Source organism: Stylophora pistillata, chromosome 5, assembly GCF_964205215.1.
Source record: "Stylophora pistillata chromosome 5, jaStyPist1.2, whole genome shotgun sequence".
NCBI classification, from domain to species: domain Eukaryota; kingdom Metazoa; phylum Cnidaria; class Anthozoa; order Scleractinia; family Pocilloporidae; genus Stylophora; species Stylophora pistillata.
The window spans coordinates 34,982,720-35,006,228 of record NC_142523.1 but is presented as its reverse complement, the minus strand read 5'-3'; the positions used below and the strand labels follow the sequence as shown (position 1 = coordinate 35,006,228).

General features: G+C 37.3%; 1 protein-coding gene and 2 long non-coding RNA genes across 6 annotated transcripts in view; 2 read left to right on the top strand and 1 right to left on the bottom strand.

Moving 5' to 3' along the window:
- Positions 1 to 8: 8 nt before the first annotated feature.
- On the bottom strand, positions 9 to 5,313 carry LOC148731640 (uncharacterized). 2 transcript variants are annotated; one of them, XR_016000934.1, is made up of 2 exons: positions 4,910 to 5,313; positions 9 to 843 (listed from the first exon to the last, which is right to left on the bottom strand). It is a non-coding gene; the product is annotated as an uncharacterized LOC148731640 (long non-coding RNA). The 2 variants fall into 2 exon arrangements; XR_016000935.1 differs by lacking the exon at positions 4,910 to 5,313 and adding an exon at positions 1,206 to 4,901.
- Positions 5,314 to 5,385: 72 nt separating this feature from the next.
- On the top strand, positions 5,386 to 16,676 carry LOC111332484 (sorting nexin-32). Of its 2 annotated transcripts, none has more exons than XM_088759393.1 (15): positions 5,386 to 5,602; positions 7,804 to 7,914; positions 9,375 to 9,482; positions 9,627 to 9,696; positions 9,833 to 9,893; positions 10,186 to 10,261; positions 10,909 to 10,992; positions 11,553 to 11,627; positions 12,347 to 12,377; positions 13,254 to 13,338; positions 14,249 to 14,288; positions 14,697 to 14,783; positions 15,336 to 15,425; positions 15,626 to 15,691; positions 15,775 to 16,676. In XM_088759393.1, the coding sequence occupies exons 1-15, from the start codon at positions 5,444 to 5,446 to the stop codon at positions 15,910 to 15,912; spliced, it is 1,281 nt and encodes a 426-aa protein (XP_088615519.1). In that variant the 5' UTR covers positions 5,386 to 5,443; the 3' UTR covers positions 15,913 to 16,676. The 2 variants fall into 2 exon arrangements, with proteins under 2 accessions (XP_088615519.1, XP_088615520.1); XM_088759394.1 differs by lacking the exon at positions 5,386 to 5,602 and adding an exon at positions 7,576 to 7,728.
- Positions 16,677 to 17,119: 443 nt separating this feature from the next.
- Positions 17,120 to 23,509, top strand: part of LOC148731639 (uncharacterized) — a 31,210-nt gene continuing 24,820 nt past the window's right edge. The window contains exons 1-2 of one of the 2 annotated variants that reach the window (XR_016000938.1): positions 17,120 to 17,243; positions 18,177 to 18,312. This is a non-coding gene — a long non-coding RNA (uncharacterized LOC148731639). Of the gene's footprint in view, positions 17,244 to 17,832; positions 18,313 to 23,509 lie in introns of those variants that run through there. The other variant, XR_016000937.1, reaches the window with a different exon arrangement.

The window sequence follows — 23,509 nt, the reverse complement described above, 5'->3', positions numbered from 1 at the left end:
ACAATCAGTCAAGCATGGAAATAGTTTTCTTTATTTCGTTTTGTACAAAATTCTGGATTTCTTTTGCGCTCACTTGTTATGTACTTGTAAAGCGTGGAAACTGTCTTCAGCTTGCTTCGCTTAATAATTCATAATTCCTGCGAGAAAAGTAAAGAAACATTCAGTGTAACTATCAGCAATGTGGTTCCAAGTTAAAACAAGTTCATTTCTCCTTTCCATCTGCAATATTCCTCTTATTTTAGGCCCGTAGATTTGTTCTTAAGACACAGAGTTTAAAACGCGTAGAAGTAAGATACTTCAATGTTTATTTAAACACATTTGGCAACACGGCAACCTCGCATACTAATTGAGCGGCAGATCTTTGTGTAAGGAAACTGAATGAGGCGAAGGTACATTTGCTAGCATCAAATTTCTGCTAGTGATTCCGATAATCTCGTCACGAAACATAACTATACACTCTTGCCAAAAAAAATTCGTTTCAAGTACCGTATCATTGGGATTAAAAAGACTTAAAATTAATTTGATTTCGTCATTGTCACAGCTTTACTCGGTTGAAGGGTTGCCTACTGACTCGTGTTTTTGAACTCCTTGTATCAGTCTATCGTTTATTTTTGTTCTGATCTTATCTTTAGATACTTTGGCGGCCGTTAGCGCAGCTCTCCTTGAAAGGACATCGCTGAACACATTTTTAAAGTAACACATGGACTGGCACGCACACGAGGTCACATTTTGCACTGAAATGTGGGTTCTGAAAATTTAAAAGTCCCTGGTTCGTTATTCTTTTAATCGCTTCCCTTTTCGGAATCTGTGAGAAAACTTGATGCAGTTAGGTTAAGTCATCCACTGCTTAAAAAAAAAAACAACATGTTAGGTCATAGAGATAAAAACATGGTGAAAGACCACATTTTTTACGAACGTTTAGGAACCATTCTTCTAAAGAAACTGATCTGAATTACTTTTAGACACAGCATTGATTTAGAACACTTACTAATGGTTTGTGCAAAACACACTCGAGTATTTTCAATCACAAACGTTTGTTAAGAGGATCTGTCCAGCTTACACTGAATCACTCTGAGCCCTTAAATTAAGACAAATTCGTTTGCTGCAAGTTTTTTCACCCCCTGTAACATAGCTTTTACAAAATGATACATATGTTAAAATCGAAGCAACTGCACTCTTTAATTCTGGTTGAACCGAAGACTTACCTCCTAAGTACACTGTACGAGGGAAGGGCAAAATTTTAAGTGCAATTGTAAAAAACACAATGTGTACAAAATTTCGATTCATAATCTTATGGAATATTGCTTCTGCGGTTAGGGCAAGAAAAAGCGTTTTAATTTGAGCTATTATTTATTTATTAATATGTACTAGGTCGCGTGCGGAGATACTGTTGAAAATTACGAACGAGATCAGACGAAAAACGGATTCGAAGTGCGCGAGATAAAACATGATTCTCGCGGATAGAATTGCATGTTGATCTTTGCTAAACTTAAAGACGAATTTCTCTAAGTTTTTACGAAGGAAAAAAACGTGTTAAAGCACCCGAAACTCTTGATTTAATTTAAGGATCTTATAAATAATTCAATTCTAAAAAACCACATGGGTTCTTGTGGGCAATCTACAAACTTTCAGAAATTTGAAGTTGAGTGAATAGTTTCAACATGGTTAAATTATTGTCACATTGCGCAAAACGTAGAATATAATTGAATTTCTTTAAATTTACGGATATGAAAGTTTGTGAAACGAAAAAAATAAATCACTTGTACTTTTTTCTTTACATCACGTATGTGAAAGAAATGCCGGAACGATTTTTCATAAAGGAGCGCTTTGGAAAGTTTCAAAAGCATTCCCTAGTTTCGTTCAATGTTCTCTGCGACTTTTGATTACAAAGCAAAGGTGCGAGGAGAAACGTACAAATGTTTGTCTCTCCCAAACAAAAGGTTATAGGACTTGTTCTCGGGTTGAAATATAACCTTCTGTATAACACCAAAATTTGCCAAGTTGACTAAAAATACTATAAAAATATGCCTGCTTTTTTTGACGAAGGGAATCGAAGAAATAGGTACATTTTCGATTACAGTAAAAAATTCTCAACTCTGTAAAAGTTCTTGGTATTCCACAATTGTTTCCCACCATGTGCTTCGAAACTAGTTTCATAGGATTCAAGTATTTTTATTCAATAATTACGAGCAAGGTATCGATCTTGCAGTGATCGATAAGTTTTTCCTCTTTAGACAAGGAATTGTTGTTGAGAAAGACAAGGGTGTTGGAAAAAAAGAAACCTGAGCTGAAAGCAATGAAGTTATCATTTCATAATTTAAAGTGCAAGCGATTTCAAGTCCAAATGGGCCCAAATCTAAAGAAATAGAGTTGTTACCTCTTTGAAAAAACAGTTGGCAAAAAAAGATGCGACTTCCCGCCCATTTCTAAGACTGCTTTTTGTCTATAAAAAGAAGGCGTTTTATATGAAACCATTTAATACCTTCGCACAGACCATCTTTATTCTGGATCAAATGGAAGGAACATTTTTCACTTCTTCCATTTAAGAAATTTGAGGTTTAAAGAGAAATACTATATTCTTATACACCTATTTCGCTTCACCGTGAATTCCACCGGAGGAAATAACCTTTTTAACACTTCGAACAGATTGAAAAATACATCTCCCCGAAATAATTATCGAGGATTTGTCAGTACATTCAGTACGCGCGCGACACATGGGACAACATAATAGCATCCGTCCGAACCTCGTGTATCAAAAAGACGCCTTATTGTCCTCAGATCCCGAAAGAAAGAAGGCAATTTGAAAATGGTTTAGAAATCCATACTATATTTAGAACTCTCTTTTTGTTTTTCTTATGAACCGGTGCCAACAGTTTGTATTGTTTTTCAGCTTTTTGACATTGAACTCAGCAGTTAGGTTTCGAACGGTTTTCACGGTGTTTAAGAATTTTCTTTCGCACCGAGAAAGGTGCATAATTTGGCCGATTGTTTGGTAGTAAACAAGAGAGTTTTTTAATTTCATCAATTGTTTGTTCAATGATAGTGTTCACACTTTTCTTAAAAGACCTTTTAAGTTCAATTTTTGTGCGCGTAAAACACGGGTAACTCGAGCGGAGATTTTGCACTGAGAAAACACTCCACCTTGAAAAAACACACTTGACACTTCCTAGAAATAACAACAAAACTCATTTGTTGGAGGATATAAAGGAACAGTACTTTTCAATCAAATGAAAGCACCTATTGACCATCAGGAATGTTATTTAGCGGCAAGCTGTTGTTCTTAGTCAAGAGCGGGGAAGTTAACAGTTGTGTCGCTTTTGATCGAGCTTACAAACTTATTTCGTAATGAAACATGCCATGTAAATTCAGCTTTGTAATGCGTGGCTGTCCCGCAGATCTGCGTTCTTGAAATTTTTAAAATAAAACGTGTTCTGTCTTTGAAAAACGGTGTTTATTCACAGCCCTTACTAATGTACTCGCTAAAGAAAATCCTTGTTATTCTTCGATAGTTCTAAGAACATGTTGAAATAAAGATTGTCATTCAAACTTAGCTGCAGGTTAAACCATGTAAGATGTGAAATATCTCTTCTCTTTGCTGTAGAAGACCATAAATGTTCCAGCTGCCTACCGTCCGATCGAGTCTTTTAGTTTTCTTAAACACCGAGTGAAAAGAATATAGATTTTGAAATTTCTTTTAACTCCTCGAGAAACCATTTGCTGTGGTGGTGAAGTTTTATGTTCTTCCGAAGAACTCCAAACTTCGTTCTACTTGTACTCCTTTTAGAAAACAAAGCCAATTCTCTTTTTAGCAAGTTCTTCTCTTTAAGATTTTTAAAAAGAGCTATTCTTCTTTTGAGCTTTCGAGTTCTTCGTCTCGATTTAATTAATTTGAAGAGAACTTTTTAGAAAGTGATTGCTTTCAGTAAACCGAACGTCCAGTGTACTTCTCAAATAGGACTTTTTCGAATACTATATATATATAATATATAATGTATTGGTGATACACGGCATGAAACGTTGGTTTTACCCTCCAAGCCCTGGCCCTTTATCTGAGTCTTACATTTACGATAAACTACCAGTAGATTGTGTATTTCCTAGGTTAATCTTTCCCATGGCGCGCCGAACGCCGTTTTTTCAGTTGAAACCTCTGCCTAAATCTAATTGAAATGCTATTAAAAATTGTAAGAAAAGCTCATCTTATTGTCACCAAAGCAGAAAATTGGAGGCAATGTGGAACAACGTTTGACGGAAGATAGGTCAGCTAGTGCCTTTACATGGATATGGTCAATGGAAAGTATCTTTTGCCCCAGTGAAAATTGTGTTGGGTCAGGCTATATTGAAAAATCATTTTAAAAAACTTAGCGTTCTTTGTAAAACTATTCTAATGCGTTAAGTTCCTCAAAGCATTTGCCCAAAACGATAGTTCTTGGGCGACTCACCGAAAAAAAAAAATTAAAAATAAAAACGAAGTAGCTGATGTGAAAATTCTACTTTAGCAAGTGAGATCTCCTCTTTTCAAATTAGTTTCTCTCCACATAGCTCAATGAAAAATAACTGAATATCTTAAATTGCGCAATATTTAAAACACATTAAAATGAAGTTCATCCAGAATCTGACTTCGAAACCCGACCAAAATAAAATTCAAAACAAAATGAATTCTACGAAACTTGTAGGGAGATTTTTTTGTTTCAAATCTACCTGCCGTTTTCGACTTAGCAAGTTCTTACGTGTCTGTCAAAATGCAAAGATGAAAGCATTCGCGTTAAGTTTTCGGCGAGATGTTTCTCTGCATAATTCCTATTGAATTAAATTTTTCAGTTTCGTTATGAACTTCTTTGAGAACATTTAAACATGCACAACATTTCTTTGATGTTACATGAAAACATAGTTACAGGAAACGTACGGTTACCTGCTCTTTGAGAAAATTACATTCTGCGTCGTTCGTTCGAGTTCTTGATCAATTCTGAATGGGGAAGATCCATTTCTAAATGGAATAATAATGTTTTCGGGGGACAAAGTGTTGCTTTAATTTTTTTAAAGTCCCCAGGCATATTGGTTTTTATTAATTCTCGGACATGAGATGCGTTTTCTATATTTTTTGTCATGAATAATTTAGTCACACCTAGAATTACTTTCTGCTTCAGAGCGAACTTCTTTCAATAAAGTGGTGAAACATTTTAGTTAATCTTTTCTTAATTGCGGCTGTTTAGAATCTGTCAGAAGATACCGAAATATTGCTTTGGATAGGTACAAATCTAATTTGTGGAATTTGTAAGAAGGAAAACGTCGCACATTTATATTTACTTATTTTTTTAAACTTTTTGTCAAACGGCTAAAAAACAAAATTGACACGGAGAATTAGGAAGACTTCCAATTGGGTAATTCCTATTGGAAAAAGGGAAGAGAAAGCTATCTTTGTAAAGGCAACTGTACTTATCCAACCATGTTTATAAAATTCATATACTGCGTTTCTGTACTAACACATGCGCAATACAACTCAGAAGCTCGAACCCAATGTTTCGTTAAGTGGATAATTTTTGATGGTAACCGAAAAAAGTTGATACTCTGCGTATTTTCACCTGGATTACCGCAGGAGAAACTTGTAAGTTCAATTTGAATTTAATTTAAAAGCTGAATTACTTCCTCTTGATCTTTCACAGTGCAGCAGAACAGTCACCAGAATCATCTCCAGAAAAAAAATGTAGTAATAGTTTGTAGACAAAATAATTTAAAGTTTATGGGGTTATTCTTCAAGTCGCATAACAGCCGTCAGAGCTTATTCCATTTTCTGTGACTAGCGTAAAAGGTCGAGGAACATTATGTACCTGTATCGGAGGGGTGCGCGGGTAAGGGCCGAAAGAGGAACAATTTGCTTGAATTGAATGAGGCTGCACATCATAGCCGAGAGCCATATGTTTTCTCGTCTGACTCAGCCTTACTCAATCATACCCAGTCAATGGACATTTTATCATCTAACCACGTTTCTTTCTCTTTCTTCTATACGCCATTTTCTGGTCCTGCCCCCGCAAACGCCAACGCCTTTTCATGCATGGAATTTTTTTGTGGTTACTACCTCTAATAGGATGCGAAGCCAGTTATGTTGTCGAAATGAGTGAGAGAGTGAGTGAGTGACTGTAACAAAAATTCCGATCTTGACCCAATTCTGTTTTCAATGCCATACCGTTTTACAATGAAACCGCGCGCGGGGTGAGGGGGGGGGAGGGGAGGGGGGCGTACAGGTTATGTGATTATGATGCATACTCCTACTACCAGGTTTTTTTGAAAAGTCTTGACAGTAACCATGGTAACCTGTTCTAAAAATTGAACCAGTCTTTGGTTGCCATGTTTGCATTCAAGATCGTAACATTGATGGTTTAAAATTCATATAATGTAAATTTTAAGAAAAGAATACAGAGTGAGCTGGTTTTGAGCTAAGACCAGCACCAGCTCTACTAAGGGGCGTAGGTAGGATTTTAGAAAAGGGGGAGGGGAGTCATTCTGTGTTACACCCAGGGTGCCTTTCTGACCATCATGTCGAGGTCTGCGCGGTGTTTTACTATAACTGACATTTTGTCGCATGGACAGTGGGGACGCTCAGTGACGCTTGCCGTGTAGATTCTTATGAAAATGTATATTAAAGCAATATTCGCAATAATGAACACTACTTAAGCAATAGTGAAAATAAGGCCTGAAAAAAATCCAGGCCTGTGCGGTATTTGAACCCATGACCTCCACGATAACGGTGCAGTGCTTTACCAACTGAGTTGTGAAAAGCCTACTGGGAGTTGGTCGTTATGTTGGCTCGTAATAAACCCGTGAAGTGATAAATGACTGTGTATATATGATTCTTATGGGTAGGCAGTACGTTTTTCTAACACTTAACCGCTGGATAGCGGTCTATCTGTTCGATAGCATTACCGCCCTTTAATACAACTGGGCCTTAAACTATAAGAATACTGGGCCCTGAACTATAAGATTTGTACACTGTGTACTTAAACAAAAAACTATCCCACGAAAGAGGTTCAGGACATTACAGAACCTCCCACCCCCCCCCTCACCAGTATATATTTCTGCTGCTGTTTCTTAGGTTTAGATCTCAAAATATGGTTCCAGGCCTGTAAGAGGATCTTGATGGGGTTAATAGTTAGCCGTAGAGCAGCAAAACAAATTTACGGAAGGTCTAGATCAAAGCAGATATGCAACCAATTTGATAAAATACATGACATTTTTAATAGACGTGTTTCGACAGTAACTATTGTCATCTTCAGTTAAAATATTTACAAAGTACAAAAATTAATTTGTGTATATACTGGCAGTACTCGCGTGGGACAAAACAAAGTTAAAGACAAATACAATGCACGCAGTTATAAAGAAAGTCTTAGATTGACACGATACGGTTGATGATTGAGTGTTGTTTGCTCACCTTGAATGTGAATGGCTTCTTTGATTTGAAGTCGGAGTGTTGTGGGAGCGTGATCTAGGATATTAAAACACTCATCCACGTTCTATATTCTATCCTCCAAGCCCCCGTCGGAGTATTAGACCCTGGGAACGAGTTTGCGCTGTCAGTCAAAACGACGGCTGTAACGCGGTTGTTTGAAGCAAGAGATTTTACGTGGTGTGATTTAGTTAAAATATCGCCACACATATGCGCAGGTTCATATCAGATTGCCACACATATTAAACCATCGGAATCCGGATTGCGGGCTGTTCTGATGACACAAGATGGTAACAGCTGTTTTGAAGTAAATTAGAGCTATTTCAGATTCCTGCAGATGTGTCTAATTTGCTTTCCGTTTTCAGGCGGAAACTGAAGTTAATGGCGTTGGAGAGCAGGGTTTGTCTTGGCCCGTTAAAGTTCTCGATGCCAGTAAGGACGGCGAGATCGTAAAATTCACCATACAAACTAACATTGTAAGTCCACTTCGCTGATCTTTGATTTTATTGGCTAGCCGCGGAGAGTGGTACTGTCACCTGTAATACGATTCTTTTTGAAAAGTGGTACACTGTAATGGCTTAAAGTATAAATTACCTTGCGATAACCTAACTTTCATGAAGTTTGGGAAAGTGAAGAATCCAAACGGAGATTTGCCTCTCTAACCTCTATTGCAGTTTAAAGATGGTAAAGTAGAGAGTCGTAATACAGAAATTTCCTGGATCGTACAGATTCGATAACATAATCGATAATTTCTCTGTTTCAGTTCGTTCCTTCAGTTGCACTTTTCAGCTGGTTTTTAAACCTCGTGATCTCCTCGAGAGAAGTCACGCTAATCTTCTCAAAGTTTTTAATTCTTAGGCAAGCCAATAGTGTATATTTTTAAAGCAATCTTGGGTTGGGTGATCAATATTTACCTGTTTGCTGAGTTAAGCATTACGATTGTAAAGAGAAGTTATGTTTTGATCACATCTGGGAATCAAGGCAAAGTGCAAAGAAGGTTGTGGGGTTTCGATTCTCCTCTTATTTCTGGACTCTGGATTGAGTGGTCTGGGTACACTGTCTACTTCTTCAAATCCTGTTGCCATTGCTGATCTTTACATGCCATTTTCAAAGATGAAATTTTTAAATCTTTACCCTCTCTTGCCATCTAGCCCTTAAATTTGCCATTCAAATGCTTTATTTGATTGCAACAGCAGAAAGTTTGAAAACAAAATTCTTGCTTAAGAAAAAAATCAGATGTTTCTTTTTTTAAAACTGAGGGGCAAAATTTTTCATGATGCATTATTGCAGGTAATCTTCATATGTGTATGTGCACGATCCTCGCAGTAAAGCACTATTTAAGCAATAGTAAAATCAGACCTGAAAAAATTCAGGCATGTACGGGATTCAAACCACTGACCTGCTACTAGTGCAGCGCTCCACCAATTGAGCTAACAAGCCAACTCGGAGCAGGCCATCAAATTAATTTGACATAGACCCATAAGGTGACAAATCAAACACAATGAATATATGAAATACATATATCTGAACTGCGGTTATGAAACGTATATGTGCACAATCCTTGCAGTAAAGCAGTATTTAAACAGTAGTGAAAATCAGACTTGAAAAAATTCAGGCCTGTATGGGATTCGAACCGCTGACCCCTGGAAAATGGAAAATTAAGTCGCTATAAACTCTGTTAGCCATTAATGATCAGTGTCTAACATCTAATTTCTCACTACTTCGTCTCTGCTGATTCACACTTAAAGGTTACGAGAATAAAGCAAATTATCGTAAACTGAGAAAGCTCCTGATGGTGAAACAAATTCTCTTTACCAGAACCACAGGAAACATTACAAAATGAGTATGGAGATTATGCATAATGATTTAAGGCATAAAAAGTTAATGGTGCCCAGAATCAAGCATCTTCATCTATCTGTGCTATTTGCTTTACCAGGTTGATGAAAGTGAAGAAGAGAAAGGAGTCGTCGTTCTGCGTCAGTATGAAGACTTAGAGTGGCTTTATCACTGTTTAATAGCTCACAACAATGTGGATGGAGTTGTTGTAAGTCCGTTGAAATCGTGATTTTTTTACTTTGATTTTTTTTTTCCAGCTAATTCCCTACACTTTACATTTTGCTCTGAAGTACAGCAACAAAACTGGGCTAAAAAGGACAAAATCATGATTTAGATAGATTGTTTTTCTTAGATACCACCATTACCTCCAAAGCCCGTGACCACCGTCAGTGCTGCAGAAGCAAAGTCTAAAAAGCAACTTGGTAAGTGAGAAATGAAACACTCCCGAGGGTTTCTATCATTTCTATCGATTTGACCAGTAGAGATTCTATTTTCTATTTTAAAAGTGAAATGATTCTTTTGTCATTTACTTATAAGTACTGATATTTATTTTCTTAGGGAAAGATGCTAAAAACATGGTTGCTGATGAGTTTTCAAGAGATTGTCGTAACATGGAGAAGTAAGTCTTGAAATGTTAGCATGAGTGATTGGAAAGGAATTAAAGGGCCGTTAAAATAATTTATAAATTTATAAACAGACAAAACAAAACAAAACAGACAAAAGTGTGAATAGATGCACAATGTAGGCATAGACTGTGCATGTATCTGTCAAATAGCAAAAATAACAAATATTGAAGTAGGTAAAGAATGATGGAGTAAATGAGCAAATAACAGAGCACTTGAGTGAAGGTGGGAGAAAAATTGAATAAAAAAGGATATATAATTGTTGATATTTTTTTGTGTGTCATTCAGATTTCTTCAACTTGTTGTTGCCCACCCAGCCTTTTCAAAAGATGAAGATTTGCAAAAGTTTCTGAAAGAGGAAAATGTGAGTTTAAGTAAAATGATTACCAAAGATACTCTGACAGGTGTTTGGTAGAGATATCTGTGAACATGAGGTTTGTTGTCCTCGTGTTAATCAACAATCATACCATGGCAAAATGAAGCCTAATATAAACTCCGAGATGTGCATGTTTATCCTACAATTGACAAGTGGAGTTTTCATCTCATTGGTCATGAGGTTTTAATGCTAGAAAAAGACATATTAGTTTAGGTTCTCTTTTAAGAGGGGCTTGTTTTATGTGAATAGTAGTGGAGCCATTGTTAAGGAAGTATTGTTTAGTAGAATCTTAAAAAAAAATTGCAACACTGTACAGAAGAGGTGAAAGTTAGGGTACAAAGGGTATATTTGGTATGCTACATATTCCAGAATGTTGCCATTTCAATGGTACTGTGTCGATAATTTTCTCCTTGATTGTATATACATTTTTTATATATGCCTGGATGATTTTTTGTTGCAACATGTCGGCTGCAACTTGGCAAAATGAAGTTTGATAATCGTGATTCAACTCCTTGCTCTCAGCAATTAACTGTGGCTTTTCAACTAAGAGACCAGCACGCCAAGTAACAGTTCAGCCATGGTGTCTCTCATGCTCGCTAAAAGTATAAACACTTTTTTTTTTAATTCTTACATAGCCGCCAGTTAGGAGCAAAGTGAAAAAAGGTCTTATGACAAGTTTATCGCGAGCTGTGGATGATTTTAGACATCATAGTCACAAGGTAAAAAAAATTTTTAAATTGGTTTAATTTCTTCTTTAAATGTTTTCTTGTTTTAATTGTTTTGATTTTTTCATTTAAAGTTTTAATTTATTATTTTACTGGATTATCTTTATAATTGTAAACATAGAGTATATATCCCATGCAGGGTTGTGAATTATGAATTGTAATTTGTGTTGTGGAACAGAGAGATAGTTCTTAAATTAAACTGGTGAATAGCCCCGGGATGCTTATGTATAACAAGTCTGTAAGCTTTACAATTACAAAAGTTTGGCCTTTGTTAATGAACAATAGCGAACAGTGATCGAGTGTCAATCTCGCCACATGTGAAAATCAACCTTCAATGCAATTCACAAATGCAAGTTTGTAATACTCAAAACTCACATCATAGTATTTAACAGTGGCATTGTGTGTCACTACAATGCAAACCATTGGACTATTGCACTTGCAAGGAATGAGGAAAGACTTGAATGAAACAAGATACATCTCGAGAGAAACGAGATGCATCTCTCAAGACAGTTGTAAATTACTTTTGAGCAGTACTGTACATTCCTCTTGGTCAGGATCTTGATGAAGAATTTCAGAAGAAAAGAGATAATGTGGAAGAGTACACACCACTTATCAAGGAGACATACGGGGTCAGTAATAGTAAGAAATAAATATACCGACTGAAAATTTACCCAAGAGGTTTATTATGATTTATTAGTCAGAATGAATATCATATTTGGAAGATTCGGCTGGTTCACCCTTTCAATTCCAGATCTCAATTGGAATTCTCCTGAAGGTCTGTCAAACAATTCTTGTGATATTAGTTAATAAAATTTGGTATTGGATCAGAGTTTAATTTCCCAATAGATATTATTCTCCATTCTCGTCACTTGTCTGCTTGATTTTGTATAATGACTTTGTAAGGAGAAATTGTGTTTTGGTCACTCATGGGAGTTGAAGGGCTGTTGGTGTTAACGCTTGTCTCCTACTAAGTCAGTCTGGGCTTGGATGCTCTGCATCCTCTGCGGCTTGTGGTTAAAGGATGGAGTTCATGTACATGTACATGTATGTTGTTTGTTTGTTCTGAGGGTCTTTGAGGGGAAAAAAAGGACTTCTTAAATGCCAATTCTGCAGGAAATTGTGTTTGAAAAGCCACAATGTGTAGATTTGTAAATTCCACTATTTTTTCCAATAATGAAATAAACAATTAATATATGATTTTGTTAATTTGGTTGTGCACCAAACAGCACCTTTGATAATTAAGAGTGTGGTTTAATTTAGGGGAAAGTCAGGTTTTGGATTTTGGCTCAAAGTAGAGTTACCAATATTCCTTCAATTAAAATGTGTTTTTCTTTATGTTTTTTTATAGAACTTTACCAAAATGGTACACAGTCAGCAACGTATGTAGCAATGTTTCTTTTCTGCAATGTGTAATCTGTGTTATTCATTTGTCAGTTAGGCTGAAATAGTGAATTTCACCCTGAAATGTCATTTTAATTAATGGTCCAGTCTGATGAATTTAAAAAGAGAGAATGGCAAAAACCTTGATATCAAATGAACATCGATCATGTGAAAATATCCAACTATGCTTTGTAGAGTACAAATAACACCCAAAACGAGTACAATTATCTTGCAGTATTTGTACCCCAGAGAACCGGTTAGACAGGTTTTCTTGCATTGCACAAGCGATAAATTGGATTGAAGTTATCAAAAACAATGGCAGACAATTTATATTATTTTTCTGATGACAAAGAGTAGGAGTGGCTGGCAAATATTGGTTGAAGTTTATTAGATAAATTGAATGAAGAAAAGCATGTAGAGAACGATGAAACTTCATCATTTATTGAAGAAAATAGAAACAGCAACACACCAACCTGCTGTTTCTGTTCCACTTATCATACTTCTGTATTGTGCTCCCGGTAAATAATTATCTCGGAAACTCACCCGCACTGAAATGCCACGTTGGCATGTTGAATAATAAACTTATTATTAAAAGTTTTGTTGGGTGGTATCGCTGAGTATTGTAACTCATTGTTTGTATTTTGACTTTCCCTATGGGCTCTTCAAAATACAGCACAACTTGTAAACATACTCAGCAATACTACAGAACAAAACATTTTATTAAAATATATGTATTTGGATGTTGCATAATGGTTATTATGGTTCTTAATAATGTATAAAAATGTTTGATGATTTATGATGACAATTTTACCACGGTATAATAATAATTATTCATGTGTAGGTATGGTCATTTTGAATTTCTTTGTCAACTTCAGGTGTTGCATTAGCAGTGAATGATTTTAGCTCTGGCCTCATGACGGCATCTACTAGTGATGATAATAGCACCAAGGAATTGAAAGGGTTCGTAGTTCTATGCCTGAAGTTACCAAATAACTATTTATATATATTTTATATGTACTTATTATTAAAAACTAGATCATTGGATGATGCAGTTTAAGACTTTTCATTGGCTTAGCCATTATGGTACATGAGCCAATATACCATAATCTCATATCTGTACATTGTAACATCTGGTTTCTTCTTACAAATAAAGTCATGAAGATTTGTCTAATATCTTGGGAGCATTTTTTTTAATAAAACAATTATTCTACTCGCGCTTGTTGCATATGAGATGATTATGGCCAACTTGGTGCTACACGCCTCATTGGCTATCTATCATCTCATATCCAACACGCGCTCGTGAAATAATTGCTAAATAATTATATATTTTTGTTTCATATTTTCTAATATTTAACTCTTGTGGCCAACTTCCAATGCAAGCAATAGTGGACCAGACATGGTTTGGCTGATTTTTTTTCTGAAACAAATACACAAATAATCATTGTTTTGCCACAATTCATGTACTGCCTTGTAGTTCTGGTCACTCCAACCATCTTGTAATAACTGACAATGAGAGGGAAAATGTTTCTGTGAATGGTGAAATCAGCCCACAATGCTCATCCTGCCAGAGCTTATATCCCATAATGCAGTACTGGCTTGAAAATTATGTGTAGATCCATTGTGGAAGTGTTAAGCCTGATCTACAATGGAAATTCTCCCTACAGCATCACAGCTGAATATTGTATGAAGGTTCAAGGAGAATAAAGGAATTGAACAAATATCAAAGGAGCTCTTGATTGTTGAACAAATTCTTGTTCATACAAGAGAAAATTTACAGAGAACATTATTTAGAATATACAATTTACATTTAGTGGATGTTAGGGTTAGATGAAGTGCCAGTTTTTTTAAAGTTTACTCATTACTTTTTCAGGAGCTTTGTGACTTTTTCAAGCGCTCTAAATGGTGTTAAGGTATGGAAGCCTTTTTCTAGGTGAAGGCTGATAGTTTCTAAAGAAACTGTTTGGGGCTGCGTCGGTGGGGGTAACGAAATAATTTCGATATATCAACAAAGTTGAAATGGTAAATTGGTCACCGTTACGATTATAAAAGCTGACGTTTCGAGGGCTAGCCCTTCGTCAGAGAGAATAGAGGAATTGTGGGTTGTGTGTGCTTTTAAAGGCAGAAAATGGAGCTACATGATTGGTGGGAACATGGCAACGAGAAAAACAAGAATAAATTAGTGGAATGAAAAGCATTTGTTGATACCTGCTGATACCTTTTTAAAGGTAATCTGTTACCCTTGATGAAAGTGTTCCTCAATTCCAGAAGTTTAATCAGTTTTGTTTTGTTTTTGTCTTTGTGTCTGATCTTTTCTTTAGGAATCACTGGATGTTATGTCCACTAATGATGACAACACTCTAGGTTTTACTTTAGAACTTTATTCGAGATACATGGATGCTGCCAAGGTTTGTGAAATGTTTTTAGAAAACTTGAGTATAATTTTTCAGGGGGTGGAGCTTGGTGGTGGGGGCACGGTTGGGGAAGGTGATAAACATTTTTTTCTTTGGGGTGGGCTGGGACAAAAAGCATGGTCATGTTGTGAATAAGATGACTGGGCTCTACCTCTCTGTCTCTAGCACCTTCAGTGTATTCTATTCATGGGTAAGAAAGATTAAAACTGTAAAGAACAGAACTGTTGTATTGTATACCCTCAGGAGTTAAGGGCATTTTATTTTTGTATTGCTCTGCTGTCTAGTAATGGAGTGGAAAATTTGTAAACAAAGGCTGAAATGGTGGAGCGGAGATGTGAACTTACTTGACCAGTTTTTAATTACAAAGCTTAGTGGAAGAATTGACTATGGAACCACCAATAGAGCTGAAATTTGGGGCTTTGGGATGCCAACTGCAACACCTTAACTTTTAACCCTGTTGTTACTTGGTTATTCCCTTTTTTACAGTCCCAAGATAAACATTTTAACTTTCTAATGCATTTATTTCGTCCATTTCCCACCCTGTAGGAGATGCTTTTCCGTCGTACTTGTAAACTGGTAGAGTTTGAGAATGCAACAAAAGCATTGGAAAAAGCCAAACCTAAGAACCAAGAAGCGGTAAGATTCTGACAAACTTGTGTTTTGCACGTGATATACATTCCTTTAGTACTTTTCCCCTTGTTCATGTAAGGATGCACTTATACTTGCAATAGACATTAGATATATCATTTGGAAGGTCTTGTCGAGGTTCTGAAGAATCATGTCGAATGCTAGAATGGAAGATTACCAAATTGTTTTTGTGCATTTTCTACCATCAGCTTCAAAAAGCCAAAGAAGATGCAGAGGAAGCATATAATTCAATTTCAGAAGCTGCAAAGAAAGAGGTAAATAACAATACCAGTAATATTGAGCAGTATTTTTTATTTAACTGATCTTAATTTTTGTTGGTTTTTTTTTTTTAATGCAGATGATCCGTTACAATAGGCAAAGGGTGTTGAGCCTGCAAGCAAGTCTTATCCAGTACGCTGAATCGCGGTTAAAGAATGGAAGAGATACATACGCCATATTAGCCAAACTACTGAATGACATGAAAAAATCTGCGTAATTAAGAAGCATGAAGAAAATAGACGGCCCCATGAATTTAGGTGGCCAAAATTTATGGCTCACTTTCTGTGTGACATTAGATTATTTCAATTTAATGCTGATAAGACAAAAATAATTCTTTAGAACGACACCAGGGTGTTTCAGGCATTGGCCTGTTCCAGGCATTCAGTTGGTAAAATAGAGCGAAGATTGGAACTGAAAAGTGAAAAAGAGAGGGAGGCCTGGGTCGGTTTCATTGAGCGACTCGACCCAAACCTCCCTCGCTTTTTCACTTAAAGCAGAGGCTTTAAGAGCGCTGTTTATTATTATGCTTCCTTTTACAAACTGATTGTCCGGAACAGGTTCTTCAGGCAGAAATTGGCCAGAAATGGTGACAAAAATGTGGTAATGACTAGGAAATTAATCAGCAAATATTTCATAGCAGGAATGAATTTCTCAACTTTGTTAAGGATACCAGCCTTGAATCAAGGCTCCAGAAGATTTATTAAATACTTTTCACGGTGAATTTTTCACCTTTATGTTCTTTCATGCAGATCACATTAAAACTGAAAAGTAAATTTATTTCTCTACCTCCTCTTTTAAAAGGATATTTTTATTGATTCTAAATGAATGATTTTCAGATGTGTAATGTTTTCTATGTACTCTCGGACTAACTGACCCCATTAAAAAAAGAAAAAAATAGTTCTATTTCCAATCTTTTAAAAAGTGCCAACCAAAAATTGATTTCTTTTGTATTAGAAAGCCTAATAAAAGTTATTGGTTATAGCGGTGGAAAGTTTCTGTTTAAATAACTTTTTAATTACCCGTGAGGGGTAGAATAAAAGGTCTTTTGTTGACTTCCTCTGCGAAGATACCGGTTAACGTGACCTTTTATTCCGATGAAAAACTGCGTTTTCCGTTTATAAATATTTGTTTTAACGTATAATGGGCCACTTATAATAATATAGGCAGTGTGAAGTCGATGGACCTTTTAACTTTCGCCAACGAGCAAAGCGCTCCTGGAAAAAAAAAAAAGAACTTGTCAAACATGTTAAACACTGCTGTAATAGGTTGGCTTGTCTATGAGGCCCAAAACAATGAAACTTCCTAAATGACCCTCCCATTACTAACTCTATAACCTTACCCAACAAGTCAATGTTCTGCTGTTTTATTTCTGATGTGATCACGCGCAGATCAGGTGTAAAAATAGACACTGTGTAATCAGGTATGTTTCGCAATAATCTTTAGTGGCTTTCGGTTTGGTGCCCTTTTCACCTTCGAAAGGAGTCTTGCCTTTTTTCTGGAGAAATACATCGATGCAAAGCTTCAATAGCCCCTGAAATCCTCAAAGAGGTAAGACTAGATCATTTGTAATCTAGATTGAGAAGCAACTAAGTGTCTGTCTACAACAAGACTATAGCTCAGTGTACGAACCGTTAAGAGTTTTGTCACAAATCCATGCCCGTGTGGGCGAAGTGTTATACTTAACGGCTCTATAAACGAATTTAGGCCTGCTCCATTTGAAATATGTACCAACAGCTAAGTCGATTTCATTTTGTAGAAAACAATTTGGGAATTCGACCTTCATTCATTTCGCGAAGTATATATATCTTATTTGACGTTTTGTTGTGTAGTATCGCTGGGTATTTTTACTCGTTATTTGTATTTTGACTCGCCCTACGGGCTCGTCAAAATACGGCACAACTCGTAAAAATACTCAGCGATACTACACAACCAAATGTCTAATAAGTTATTTATTATCCAACACGCCAAACTGTTATTTCAGCGCGGGCGAATTTCGCGGATTTTATTTGCGAGGAGTGCGTGACAGAAGTATGCAAAGCGGAACGGAATTGGCGCGTTGTTGTGTCGGTGTTTCTATTTTCTTCATTAATGAAGAAATTTTCTGGTCGTCAAGCTGTTTTTCTTCGTTCGATTCATCTAATGAAGCTGGGCCTATATTTGCCAGCCATTTTGACTCTTCGTCGTCGGAAATATGATTCAAATTGTCCGCCCCTTGCTTACTTTTTTTTTCTTAACTACACTTCAATTTTTCGCTCACGCGATGCGAGAAAACCTGTTTAACCGGTACTACAATAGACGAGTACAAATACCGCGTGATATTTGTACTCGTCTATGGCGTTATTTGTACTCGTCTTGTTGTAGTTGGATAATAAAGTCTCTTACCGGACGGATGTACAACGACTTTTTATTTGGTGAATGGAAAACCTCATCGCTTATTTCGCTTTGCTTTTTCCTCCGATGTAAATTGGAACGTTTCGATAGCGAGGAAACGGTCTGGAGTCTTTATTCTTCGTGCCAGCCCATCACGATCCAAAACGGCAGTGAAAAGGTGATCAGATCAACAATAGTATTTAACAGCCTTACTGTGTTCCTCAAGGCACTGAAATAAGTCTCACTGGTAAGTACATTATGTCAGAGTGTAATTTAGTTTTTTCCGTAAAGGCCCAGGACTTGCCAATGATGAAATTTAAACTAAACAGCTACCTGTCTTCGGACAACAACAAGAGCTACATGTCTTTGCTCTCGAGATTGATCACGAACGAAGATCGTTAAGTTTCTTGCCAATAAGCACGTTAGGTATGTTTTGAAGATGGGAAGATTTTCGAATGTATGTTGTCTAAGATAAAACCGTAAGAAGAAATTGACACAGACAACTCCGCAGTCGATTAAGATCTTCTCTGCTTCATCGTTTTCCAGACACGTTTCCCCCTAATTTTGTAACCCCATATACTTTCAGCTGGCTCTACATTTTACTATAAGTAAAATGCTGAATGTTGTCGCTGAAGATAACCGGTGAACTGAATACTAAACTGTTCGTTCAAAAATTTTCCTTTCGGTGAAAAGCTCAGTTTAGTGCTTTTTTTTATTTTTTACTTCATAAATTGTTACAATGCCGTTCTGTAAAGGGACTATAATCAGAACCTTCTAGAAGAGGACATTCGAATATGGTTGAACTCTGTTCAAGAACTTAATAACTCCTATTACTTGAAATATCACCCCAAACACGAGAGCAGGCGGTAAATCATTCAACGTTTAGTATTCCCCCAATGTTGCCCTTTATCTGCTTTGTATTAATAGAGCCGCTTCGAGAATTTCATGAAATATTGCCTAAGGGACCGGGGAAGAACTGATGTGCTTTGCTCTACCACTTTTTCATTTTTTGACTTACCTCCTCCAACTTCCCCCATTCCGATGAAATAGTTCTATTTACACGTAACGGATCAGCGCATTTGCTGTTAAAAGACGCGTGTCGTGCGATTATTATTTCAAGGCTAAGGTCACAATAGGTAACACACTGGTTTCACTTTCGTGTTCCTGTTTACAAGTTGAAGGCTGGTTGCGGATGAGCAATTTTAAGTTTCTTGTCTTGTCTGGTTGGAATTTTGACGCCTAAACGAAATTCAGAACCGATTTTAGTAGTTGTTTCAGACAAGAGATATTTACATTCTCTAAAGAGGCTTAAATGTGGAGTCTTATCCTTGTTGCTGCTCTGAAAAGGACTTTGATCAATACATTCTCGAACAGAATTTAGATTTGCTCTATATTTTGACTCAACCCCCATTAAGTACCTCTGCTTATATAAACTCAACGGATCAGCGCAGAAATCGCAAGTCTGACGTTTGTGGCTTTAAAGGTGCCATAAAAAATGATGCAATATCTAGAGATTATCTCTGAAGGTCACAGTATGTAACTAATCAGTTTCACTTTCATGTTCTTGTTTATTAGCTTCTAAACAGCTGCCCCTCCCCTCCCCTCCCCTCCAAAATCCCGATTCCTTCCAGAGTTCTCTTAACTCTGGAAAGTAGGGGCCTGTACACAGGCTACTGTTTATCAACTGGACGGAATTATGACGATTCTTTATTTGCTGAATGAAAACCCTCATCTAGTATAAAAAGGCTTTCGTTCTTTATGGTCGTTAAATACAGTCAATTTAGTCAGTTTTTTCGCTTGGGCCCAGTTCAAACGTCGAATTTCACATGTGCCGAAGTCAACTCCTATTTCAGTCAATTGAAATAGTTAAATACGGCATTTGAATTTAACTCAGTCGAATTCAACTCTGTTCGCTGTCGATATTCCCAGGCGCACTACTTATTTGCTAGACGAAGACGTCTATTGAGTGTTTTCTTAATTGCTTCACTGATGCTCTTGTTTTGCTGTTTGTTTTTGCTTCCTTATCTTAGCTTTTCGTCATGATACTTTCACATGATTCACGTTCTATCATTTCACTCATGTATTTTTCAAAGCAAGAACTACAAATTCCTTGGTCTCCCACCATTTTTTTGTGCTGTTTTGGGTTTTTCGCGCATGGCATTCATAGAATTCGTGGCGATTTGTGGGTAATAAATGAATTATGATAATTTCCTGTAATTCATGCATTAAGTTCGGTACATGTGAGCACAGGGGGCCCAGACGAGCGACGAGCCTGGTTGTTTATTCGAAATATAAAGGAATGTATGGGAGAATATTGAAGAGTCTTATTATCGTAAACCTATATCATGAAATTTCTGAGTTAAAGCTCAAAATAAATGAAAACCTACCTCACTTGCTGTGCATTGTCGTTTCTGTGGCTCTAAATGGCCAATTTGAGCGATTTGGCGGGTTTTGCTTCGACTGTTACTATACGTTATAAGAAGGAGACAAGGGTAGAAAGCTCATACGTTATAAGAAGGAGACAAGGGTGGAAAGCTCATACGTTATAAGAAGGAGACAAGGGTAGAAAGCTCATACGTTATAAGAAGGAGACAAGGGTAGAAAGCTCATACGTTATAAGAAGGAGACAAGGGTGGAAAGCTCATACGTTATAAGAAGGAGACAAGGGTGGAAAGCTCATACGTTATAAGAAAGAGACAAGGGTAGAAAGCTCATACGTTATAAGAAAGAGACAAGGGTGGAAAGCTCATACGTTATAAGAAGGAGACAAGGGTGGAAAGCTCATACGTTATAAGAAGGAGACAAGGGTGGAAAGCTCATACGTTATAAGAAGGAGACAAGGGTGGAAAGCTCATACGTTATAAGAAAGAGACAAGGGTGGAAAGCTCATACGTTATAAGAAGGAGACAAGGGTGGAAAGCTCATACGTTATAAGAAAGAGACAAGGGTGGAAAGCTCATACGTTATAAGAAGGAGACATGGGTGGAAAGCTCATACGTTATAAGAAAGAGACAAGGGTGGAAAGCTCATACGTTATAAGAAGGAGACAAGGGTGGAAAGCTCATACGTTATAAGAAAGAGACAAGGGTGGAAAGCTCATACGTTATAAGAAGGAGAGAAGGGTAGAAAGCTCATACGTTATAAGAAGGAGACAAGGGTAGAAAGCTTATACGTTATAAGAAGGAGACAAGGGTGGAAAGCTCATACGTTATAAGAAGGAGACAAGGGTGGAAAGCTCATACGTTATAAGAAGGAGACAAGGGTGGAAAGCTCATACGTTATAAGAAGGAGACAAGGGTGGAAAGCTCATACGTTATAAGAAGGAGACAAGGGTGGAAAGCTCATACGTTATAAGAAGGAGACAAGTGTGGAAAGCTCATAGGTTATAAGAAGGAGACAAAGGTAGAAAGCTCATACGTTATAAGAAGGAGACAAGGGTGGAAAGCTCATACGTTATAAGAAGGAGACAAGGGTGGAAAGCTCATACGTTATAAGAAGGAGACAAGGGTGGAAAGCTCATACGTTATAAGAAAGAGACAAGGGTGGAAAGCTCATACGTTATAAGAAGGAGACAAGGGTAGAAAGCTCATACGTTATAAGAAGGAGACAAGGGTGGAAAGCTCATACGTTATAAGAAGGAGACAAGGGTGGAAAGCTCATACGTTATAAGAAAGAGACAAGGGTGGAAAGCTCATACGTTATAAGAAAGAGACAAGGGTGGAAAGCTCATACGTTATAAGAAGGAGACAAGGGTGGAAAGCTCATACGTTATAAGAAGGAGACAAGGGTGGAAAGCTCATACGTTATAAGAAGGAGACAAGGGTAGAAAGCTCATACGTTATAAGAAGGAGACAAGGGTAGAAAGCTTATACGTTATAAGAAGGAGACAAGGGTGGAAAGCTCATACGTTATAAGAAGGAGACAAGGGTGGAAAGCTCATACGTTATAAGAAGGAGACAAGGGTGGAAAGCTCATACGTTATAAGAAGGAGACAAGGGTGGAAAGCTCATACGTTATAAGAAGGAGACAAGGGTGGAAGGCTCACGTTATAAGAAGGAGACAAGGGTGGAAAGCTCATACGTTATAAGAAGGAGACAAGGGTGGAAAGCTCATACGTTATAAGAAGGAGACAAGGGTGGAAAGCTCATACGTTATAAGAAGGAGACAAGGGTGGAAAGCTCATACGTTATAAGAAGGAGACAAGGGTGGAAAGCTCATACGTTATAAGAAGGAGACAAGTGTGGAAAGCTCATAGGTTATAAGAAGGAGACAAAGGTAGAAAGCTCATACGTTATAAGAAGGAGACAAGGGTGGAAAGCTCATACGTTATAAGAAGGAGACAAGGGTGGAAAGCTCATACGTTATAAGAAGGAGACAAGGGTGGAAAGCTCATACGTTATAAGAAAGAGACAAGGGTGGAAAGCTCATACGTTATAAGAAGGAGACAAGGGTAGAAAGCTCATACGTTATAAGAAGGAGACAAGGGTGGAAAGCTCATACGTTATAAGAAGGAGACAAGGGTGGAAAGCTCATACGTTATAAGAAAGAGACAAGGGTGGAAAGCTCATACGTTATAAGAAAGAGACAAGGGTGGAAAGCTCATACGTTATAAGAAGGAGACAAGGGTGGAAAGCTCATACGTTATAAGAAGGAGACAAGGGTGGAAAGCTCATACGTTATAAGAAGGAGACAAGGGTAGAAAGCTCATACGTTATAAGAAGGAGACAAGGGTAGAAAGCTTATACGTTATAAGAAGGAGACAAGGGTGGAAAGCTCATACGTTATAAGAAGGAGACAAGGGTGGAAAGCTCATACGTTATAAGAAGGAGACAAGGGTGGAAAGCTCATACGTTATAAGAAGGAGACAAGGGTGGAAAGCTCATACGTTATAAGAAGGAGACAAGGGTGGAAGGCTCACGTTATAAGAAGGAGACAAGGGTGGAAAGCTCATACGTTATAAGAAGGAGACAAGGGTGGAAAGCTCATACGTTATAAGAAGGAGACAAGGGTGGAAAGCTCATACGTTATAAGAAGGAGACAAGGGTGGAAGGCTCACGTTATAAGAAGGAGACAAGGGTGGAAAGCTCATACGTTATAAGAAGGAGACAAGGGTGGAAAGCTCATACGTTATAAGAAGGAGACAAGGGTAGAAAGCTCATACGTTATAAGAAGGAGACAAGGGTAGAAAGCTCATACGTTATAAGAAGGAGACAAGGGTGGAAAGCTCATACGTTATAAGAAGGAGACAAGGGTGGAAGGCTCACGTTATAAGAAGGAGACAAGAGTGGAAAGCTCATACGTTATAAGAAAGAGACAAGGGTAGAAAGCTCATACGTTATAAGAAGGAGACAAGGGTGGAAAGCTCATACGTTATAAGAAGGAGACAAGGGTGGAAGGCTCATACGTTATAAGAAGGAGACAAGAGTGGAAAGCTCATACGTTAT

What these genes read in the sequence shown, in the direction of transcription:
- LOC111332484 (XM_088759393.1), top strand. Translation starts at nt 5,444, where the DNA reads ATGTTTATAAAATTCATATACTGCGTTTCTGTACTAACACATGCGCAA. An exon ending in GATTACCGCAGGAGAAACTT is followed by an intron (nt 5,603 to 7,803) that starts GTAAGTTCAATT and finishes TTCCGTTTTCAG; the next exon opens with GCGGAAACTGAAGTTAATGG. An exon ending in TTATCAAGGAGACATACGGG is followed by an intron (nt 11,628 to 12,346) that starts GTCAGTAATAGT and finishes GTTTTTTTATAG; the next exon opens with AACTTTACCAAAATGGTACA.